At 47.6% G+C, this 9,217-nt stretch overlaps 1 protein-coding gene across 1 annotated transcript; it reads left to right on the top strand.

The window, feature by feature from the left end:
- Positions 1 to 235: 235 nt before the first annotated feature.
- On the top strand, positions 236 to 8,832 carry LOC311175870 (homeobox protein SIX4; the record flags this gene model as incomplete). Its single annotated transcript, XM_084241032.1, has 3 exons — positions 236 to 1,077; positions 3,838 to 4,526; positions 8,036 to 8,832. The coding sequence occupies 3 exons, from the start codon at positions 236 to 238 to the stop codon at positions 8,830 to 8,832; spliced, it is 2,328 nt and encodes a 775-aa protein (XP_084097158.1).
- Between the last annotated feature and the right edge of the window lie 385 nt (positions 8,833 to 9,217).

Genomic DNA, 9,217 nt, shown 5'->3' with positions numbered 1-9,217 from the left:
ACGTTGGGGGAACAGCAGAAAGCAGCTATCCTTTTACACTACTTTGCTCTAGCAGCTATCTTAATGGTGACTGCGTGGCCGGGGGGAAACCTGATCGGCCAGATCCAGCCGAAACCGGGAGGGAGGGAGTGGGCTTTCCGGAGGGGGGAGGTGGGAGGGAGACGAAGAAGGAGGAGTAAGAGAGGGGGAAAGAAAGAGGAAAAGAGTGCGAGGGAGTGAGGAAAATAAACAAAAAATGTCCTCTTCCTCCCCCACCGGGCAGATTGCAAGTGCGGCGGACATCAAGCAGGAGAATGGGATGGAAAGCGCCTCGGAAGGGCAGGAGGCGCCCCGAGAAGTGGCGGGGGGCGCGGCGGCGGGGCTGAGCCCGCCGGCCCCAGCCCCGTTCCCCCTGGAGCCGGGGGACGCGGCGGCCGCGGCCGCCAGGGTGAGCGCAGAGGAAGGGGCCGCGCCGGCGGAGCGGGCGCAACTGCGCGCGGAACTTCTGGGCAGGCACCAGCTCGGCGCGGCCGGCGCCGCGCAGCCCCCGCTGGCCTTCTCGCCGGACCACGTCGCCTGCGTGTGCGAGGCGCTGCAGCAGGGGGGCAACCTGGACCGCCTGGCCCGGTTCCTGTGGTCCCTGCCCCAGAGCGACCTGCTACGTGGCAACGAGAGCCTGCTGAAGGCGCGGGCGCTGGTGGCCTTCCACCAGGGCATCTACCCCGAGCTCTACAGCATCCTCGAGAGCCACAGCTTCGAGTCGGCCAACCACCCGCTGCTGCAGCAGCTCTGGTACAAGGCGCGCTACACCGAGGCCGAGCGGGCGCGCGGGCGGCCGCTGGGCGCCGTGGACAAGTACCGGCTGCGCAGGAAATTCCCCCTGCCCCGCACCATCTGGGACGGCGAGGAGACGGTGTATTGTTTCAAGGAGAAGTCGCGCAACGCGCTCAAGGAGCTCTACAAGCAGAATCGCTACCCTTCGCCCGCCGAGAAGCGGCACCTGGCCAAGATCACCGGCCTCTCCCTCACCCAGGTCAGCAACTGGTTCAAGAACCGCCGGCAGCGCGATCGGAACCCCTCGGAGACCCAGTCCAAGAGGTGAGCGCCAACTTTCCTCCTCTCCCCCCCCTCCTCCCCCCACCCCTACCCAGCTTTCTTTTCCTCCGAGTGCTCGCAAACATGGCGCTTACCTTCCCCACCAGCCTGGTCCGGCTGCCCACCTCTCCCCGCCCCCACCTCTCTCCTCGCCCGGGGAAGGGGGGCGGCGGCGGCGCGAGGCGGGGGAACCCTGCCTCCGTCCCCTCCCCCACCCCTCCCCCACCCTCTCCCCCCCAGAACTTTCTGGTCGCCCGCCTAGGACTCAGTCCCCGCCCCCACCTCGGCTGGTCACTGCTGCCCGGTTTCCCACCCCCATTGCTCGGGCTTTGAAGTTGCCACTCTCCCGGGCTCTGGCGGGGAGCGCGAGCGGGCGCTGGGAAGGAGCTCGCGCCGCTCGCCGAGGCCCGCGGAGGTGGCCGGAGCGGCCGGGGACCTGCCCCTCCGCGGCGGTCACGCTGCCCGGGCGCGCGCGCTCCCTGGCCCCTGGGGTTCGCCTGCCCGCCCCCCCCGCCCCACCGCCCTTCGCTGGAGGTCGCCGAGGCCGCTCTGGAGAGGGGAGAGTGTGGTTGGGGGCCAGCCACCCCAAAAGGGGTCTGAGGACGTCGAGGTTTTCTCTGACAGAGTTAATCATTCACCCTGCCGACCATGGCTCCTGCGCGGCCGCGGCAACGTGGGGTGTTGGTGCCGCTCGACTCCACTGTGTTTTGAAACCTGATTCTGAGCTCCTTCGGATCAGATTTCAGCGCCGCGGGGGTAGTGGGGCTGCGGGGCTGCTTCCTCCTCCCCCCACCGGCCCCCCCTACTCTACGAGGCTGACCCCTTCCTAGGACGGTTGTTGCGGGGAGGGTTTGGCTGGCATGGGCGGAAAAGGAATGGGGGCGCTATCACCTCCTCACCCCCCTTGAGCGCCCACCCTGGCAAGTTTGAACTTTCGGACTGGCAGGTCTTTTTGCCCAATTAGTAGAAAAGAACAGGTTTTTCAACGAGTTTATGCGTCCTCCCGACTCAGACACCTGGGGTGCGTGTCTGTCTGTATTTTTCGGAAAAGTAAAGTAAGAAGAAGGTCACCTAAAGTGCTGGTGTCGTTAGCCCCGCGGGGATAGGAGAGAAAGAATCCAAAAGTGGCTGAAGGCTCTGCTTTGGGAAGGAATCTGGGAGGTGAGGAGCCCGCCTGGGCCAGGCGAAGGTGATCACCCTGCGCATTCCAGAGCCCGCCGCGGCCCGCCCCGGCCGCTAGCGCCCCTGCACCCCTGCACCCCTGCGGGCCCGACGGCTCCCGCGCCGCTCTCCCGGGGCGAGGAGGGAGGCGCTGCGCCCGAGCCTGGCCTCGCTGTAACCAAAACAAAACGCACTCGACGATCTGTGTGCATCCTTCCGCTGACTTGCGGGGAGAGCAAGTGGAGGCGCGTCGGGGGCGCTAAACTGGCTGCCCCGCGGGCCGCTAGCGGCTGGGAGCCCGGATCCTTGGGGCCTGGGACAAGAGGGTGGGGAGCGGGTGCCCCACTCAGACCTGCTGACCTGCAGCTTCCGCCTCCCCGCCAGCGGGCACGTTCCCTGGATCGCCCTTGCCACACTCCGCTAGCCTAGCCCCCCAAATCCACCCCGTCAACTCCAGACCTCCCTCTCCCCTCCCCCCTCGCAGTTGCCTGATTTAGGCCCCCCTCCGGATCTACCTCCCACCCGCACCCGGGTGAGTCACCCTCGCAGACGGCGACGGCAGCTCAGACTCAGCTCGTAAATCAAAACGCTTTCTGCGCTCCTGGCCCCGCAGCCCCAAGCCCGGGTAATCCCCTCCCCTCTGCTTGAAAGTGAACCGACCGCCGGGCTCTGCGGAGATGTTGGGTACTCTGCTGGGTCAAGTCTTGCCACTCTTCCAAACTGCCACTCTCTCCTTCTTCCCCACCCCCCAGCCTCAGACCAAATGGGGAATTCCCAACACCCCTCTCCGAATTTGGTATGTCCCCCAAGGCCCCCCAGTTGGGGGGCCAGGAACTGAGTCCCTCTGGAACTGAAGGACTGAGGTTACTGGGGAACGGGTCTGAGGCCGGTGAGTGACCCACACCCTTTCCCTCCCACCTCACCAGGGCACTGGATGGTGTATGTTAAATAGGCCCCTATGGCTTCCTTTGGATTCAAAGGCGACTGCACATAACTGTTCTTGGGTTGAAAGTGCCTTTCCTACAACAAGGACAGCCACTTTGTTGAAAGAGAGAGTTGTCAGTCTGGTGGAGTAGAAGTTTGGGAGCAGGTGAGAAATGATCTCTTGTTAACTAACTGGCAAACAAAACTGAACCCTTCCCATCTCCTGCTTCTTTAGCAGTTTCATCTACCTTCAAAATCACACTAATCTGAATTGATTGGAGGGGAGGGGAAGGTGTTCTGAACGGGAAACATTGACTATTTAATGTATTTTTCCTGTGGTAGCAGCCTATTTAACAATGATGCTATGAAGACATTTGTACAATTCTCCTGTAAATCTATTAGCTGAATTCGCATTCTCCAGCTCTCTGCACGTACCCAAAATGTATTAGTAGCAATTTATTAGTAGTAAAAATGAGGTATGAGAGTACGTCTTACCAGATTCTCTAGTCATTCTGCTGAGAGGTCTCATAGTTTAAACAGGACTACAAGACACCTTTGCTGTGCTTTCTTTAAATACTGCCTTTAATGCGTTTAGAGACTGGGTCTCCAAACAAATGGCGCTATGAAGAATGTCATCCTCCCTGACCTTCAGATGTCTTGATCTCCCCCTCTCTGTAGTGAGTCCGATGGCAATCCCAGCACTGAAGATGAATCAAGCAAGGGACATGAGGATTTGTCTCCACATCCACTCTCTGGTTCATCTGATGGTGTCACCAACCTCAGCCTTTCTAGTCATGTGGAGCCAGTATATATGCAACAAATTGGAAATGCTAAGATATCATTAAGCTCTTCTGGAGTTTTGTTGAATGGAAACTTGGTACCTGCAAGTACTTCACCTGTCTTCCTTAATGGTAATTCTTTTATTCAGGGACCCAATGGAGTTATCCTTAATGGATTAAATGTGGGAAATACACAGACAGTCTCACTGAACCCACCAAAAGTGGCATCAAACATTGTAAGCAATGGTATATCCATGACCGATATACTGGGGTCTACCTCCCAGGATGTGAAGGAATTCAAAGTCCTCCAGAGTTCTTCAACTAACTCGGCAGCCACCACCTCCTACAGCCCCAGTGCCCCTGTGTCATTTCCAGGGCTGATCCCCAGCACTGAGGTGAAAAGAGAAGGCATTCAAACAGTAGCTTCCCAGGATGGTGGCTCTATAGTGACTTTTACTACACCCGTGCAAATTAACCAGTATGGCATTGTCCAGATCCCCAATTCCGGAGCAAACGGCCAGTTTCTTAATGGGAGCATTGGATTCTCTCCACTGCAGCTGCCTCCTTCTTCAGTGGCAGCTTCACAAGGTAAAAGTCCCATTTGGTACCATAATGCACCCATGAATCTTTAGTCAGCAGCTGTAAATGACGCATTTGGTGAGAGCTATAGATTGATGTTACTGTTCAGATACCGAATCGGCTGCCACAGCTACAGAATAGCCTTTAATTGTAATATCCAGCTTGCTTGATTACCTTGCATCATGGGGATGGGCTTTTATTTTCCTAATAACTGAATGGAAAAATACGTTCATAGCAAGTCCTGCCAGTTCTACAATTATAGAAATATGATAAGTCAATAGGTGCTTACAAAATAACCATTGCCTGACATTTTAAGATTAAAAATTTATACTATGGCTAAGAACACAAAATTAGTCGAGCAGTTGGTAAGAATACTCACCCTTCACCTTAGCATCATTATTTGACCAAAAAGTATTTTAGAAGCAAAAGTTGAAAAGACTGGATCAATGTGTTTAATTCCTATTACCCCTATAATCAGGACTAACAGATCCAAAAGAAATTCAAAAAAATATGATTGGATTTCCATTGCTCTTTATGTATATTTGTCCCCAAGGTGTATGGGTTTATTTATGAAGGCAACCCTAGGCTTTATTTTGTGTTTTTTGCGTCTTTACTGAAGGTAATTCTATAGAGAAAGCACTGAGCTGAATTTAGGAAACCTGAGGCTGACATGCTGGTTTTTCTCCGACTTTAAACATGTCTGGATGGCTCTGTGTCATTCTCTCTATATAGAAATAGGAATGGTTAGAATTTGACAGAGGATGTTGCATAGGTCCTTGAATTCAGGAGTGGGAGATACTAGTGTACACATTTGCCTTAAAGATCAGCATCCTGTAAAATGATTTTGTCAAAAAGATCAATTTTTGCACAGCTCTTCTATTTCCACTATTACAGTCTACATCAGCTTATTTGAGACCATCGTGGAAAAACTGTTGTGGAGCGAATTTCATTCTGTACATTTGTTTCTCTTTAGGTAAAAATAGTAGTAAAGCAAGAGTCCTGCAACACACTTCATTTCTTCATTGTTCTAAATTATGAAAAGGGTTGAGCTAAATAACTATCCAAATTAGGACAAACATATGCAAACCACAGGGAAAACCAAAGTGCTAAGTTTTACATTTAATAGCTCTAACCCCTTTTTCTCTCATCAGAAAAATTTCTAAAGAGTAGGTAACATTTTAAGAACAACAATTTGAATAAAAGGCATGGTATTTATGTGGGGGAGGGAAAGAAAAACAGAAATACTTATAACATAGTACCTAGAAAAGTGGGCCTCCCTGGCGGCCCAGGGGTTAAGTCTCAGCACTATCAACCTATCACCAGACACTGTGGCCTGAGTTCCCCTGAGTCCCATCCTCTGCCAGGGAGCTAACCCACATGGCACAGCAGACATCTCCTGTCTAGCCCGCTGCTCCTCTAAGCAGTGTATTTCAGCTGATCCGCCTGTTCTGCTCCTCACTCCTGTTCTGCTCCCCACTCTGGCTCTGGTGAATCCCCTCACCCACTGCACCTCTGACCTAGACCCCAGTTCTTGTATGCATAAATCAAAAAAAAGTAAATCTTAATCTAGAAAAGTGCTACAATAGAAAATTATTATAAACTAACTGATAGCCGATTTTTAATCGAACATTTAATAAGAATAGCATTTTCAGTTAAAATAGCTAACATCAAATGACAGGAATGTCAACAGTAAATTGTCTGGGTAAGTTGAAAACATAATTTTAACCCAAATGAGTCTAGGAAGCAACATGCCTTTATTTTATAGTAAATGTGTATTGTAGTTCTAAATACAGCATTTGGAAATTCAGCCTTTCTGAAAAACAGTACTGAGGCCTTTTTTTAAAAATGTCTAGATGCAAGGTAGATTATCTTTTTATAGCTAGAATTTATTTGGAAAAACAGTATCACCATCTTTTACTCTATAATCTGAGAAAATATTCTTATCACCATTATGACATGCTTTGCACCTTTGTGATTTTAAAATTGGAAATTTTTTTAATGGTTTTGAAATTATTGTTCAATTTACAATTCAATTGCAGTTGTAATTTACAATTCAACCCAAATTACAATTTACAATTCAATTGCAGGTGTGAAAGCAGATCACATCTGCTTTTTCCCCTTTATTTATACATTACAACTTCTACACATTCAGAAATGTTATATTGAATAGTACTTGGAAACATTTAGAAATACTGTTTATATTCAATAGCAACTGGGAAGAATGTTGCATCTATTATATTATGGCTCTATCAAAAATAATCATTTTGTAAACAAGATACTGGAATGTTTTCAAACTAAAAAATAAATTTTTTTTTCTGAATATGAATATGCATTTTAAAGTTCAAACATCAGTGTTTGAATTTTCTAGGGTTTTTTGGTTTAAAAGCATTGCTTTGCTTAAAAATATCTGAGAGAAATAAACAGCCCTGTGACATTTATTTATCACTATAGGAGTAATATAATCACAGTTATTCTAATAATTCAAGAAGGGATATGTTTTAGGTAAATTACCGTTAACATTGGGCTGTTTTCTCAAAATAGTAAAGTTTACTGAACATCTAATCCATGGTCAGAGTAAAAGTTACATCTGGATTATTCTGTCACACTACTCCCCCAGACCCATCTTGCTTTCAATAGCGAGGTCATTACCACCATTTCACTACATTTATATAAAGACTCAGAAAGAAAAGGGTAATGTTCAATGCTGGGTAAGGGGAGGGGGAGTGTCCAATTCATCTGCTTTGGCTGAGTTACCTAATTGGAACATCTCAGCTTTCTCTTTCATTTCTTTTTTCTGCTTCTGGTCTCTGCAGACCATATAGTAAAAGTCTCAAAGACAAACCTTTTAAAGATGCATTAGCTCCGGTTCTTTATGTTATTCTAAATTTTGAAAAGCACACTTTATTTTTACTAATTCTCACTACAACACTGAAAATTAGGAAGTGACATAAAGGGGGGAAAAAGCCTATTGAACGTTTTATTGACTTGACATTGCTTTGTGGTTAGTTTGGTGAAAGTTTGCAATTTGTCTATACAGGTCTATACAGTTAACTTACGATTCAGAATAACTTATTTTAGGTAATATTTTCTACATTTCTATCTATATTTTATATCAATTACTGAACTTGTCCTAAACAAAACCATTTTATTTCATGTTTGTGTTTTCTAGTTTTGTTAATTAGCAATAAATACAAACTAATTGAGATACTGTAAGTCAGAAATAATGAACCAGAAACAACTGAAATTATTAGAACTTGGGGAATTTTTTTTTGCATGCTTGATTTCTGAACCAGTAGTTCTCACTCCCACTTGGTCATCAGAATTATTGGGGGGGTTGTTTAAAACTGCACCTATTCTGGGACTCACTGAATTGGACACAGGAGTGGAGCCTAGAAATCTATAGTTTTAACTGCTCAAGGTGATTTAGCTGAACCTGAAAAAAATCATGTGTGTTAAAAAGTAACTTTTTTTCTTTGCTTATCATTTCCATCAATGACACACTGTACTTTTTTTTTTAGGTAATATTTCAGTAAATTCAAGCACTTCAGATGGGAGCACATTTACAAGTGAGTCTGCCACAGTCCAGCAAGGAAAGGTTTTCTTGAGCTCTCTTGCTCCCAGTGCAGTGGTTTACACTGTTCCTAATTCAGGCCAGACTATAGGATCTGTTAAACAAGAGGGCTTGGAGAGGAGCCTTGTATTTTCTCAGTTGATGTCTGTCAACCAGAATGCACAAGTAAATGCAAACCTGTCTTCTGAAAATATCTCGGGGAGTGGCCTCCATCCACTGGCCTCCCCATTAGTTAACGTATCCCCAACTCACAATTTTTCCCTAACTCCCCCTAGCCTACTAAATCCCACAGAGCTAAATCCTGACATTGCTGATAACCAGCCAATGTCTGCACCTGTGGCAAGCAAATCTACTGTGACATCTGTCAGCAATACTAACTATGCAACTCTTCAGAACTGCTCCCTTATTACTGGTCAAGATCTCTTATCAGTCCCCATGACCCAGGCTGCCCTTGGGGAGATAGTTCCAACAGCTGAAGACCAAGTGGGTCACCCTTCCCCAACAGTCCACCAGGATTTCGTCAGAGAACATCGTTTGGTTCTACAATCAGTAGCTAACATAAAAGAGAATTTCTTAACAAATTCTGAGGGCAAAGCAGCAAGCAACTTAATGATGCTGGACTCCAAATCCAAATATGTTCTAGAGGGCATGGTAGAGACTGTCTGTGAAGACCTAGAAACGGACAAAAAAGAGCTTGCCAAGCTCCAAACTGTCCAATTGGATGAAGATATGCAAGACTTGTGAACTTCATTTCTCTCCCACCCACCCCCTTTTTTTCCTTGGCAATAGGGGGCAAACCTTTTCACAAAGCCCTCAGGACATAAAGCATTTTCCCATTTGAAGAGAAATGCTAGTTTTGCAAGTAAATGCATTCAAGAGACTGGATTGATCTACATGAAGATCACAGTTAAATATGCAGAAATAGAACTGCAGTACTGCAGCTTTGTCCACATAATGTTCTCTTTTAAATAGAGACAAAGGAACAAGTTGAAATGCATCAAGTCAAAGTATATCATTTTGTTAACATAATTTTAAGGTCAAATGGGAATTGATAAATAATTTTTTAATTAAAAATTATACACCTACCAAAAACTTAAATGTTGCTAGAGAGCATTAGAAACAATATGAT

Source organism: Talpa europaea, assembly GCF_964194135.1.
Source record: "Talpa europaea genome assembly, chromosome: 8".
Taxonomy (NCBI): Eukaryota; Metazoa; Chordata; class Mammalia; order Eulipotyphla; family Talpidae; genus Talpa; species Talpa europaea.
This window is presented reverse-complemented; position numbering and strand designations above follow the sequence as displayed.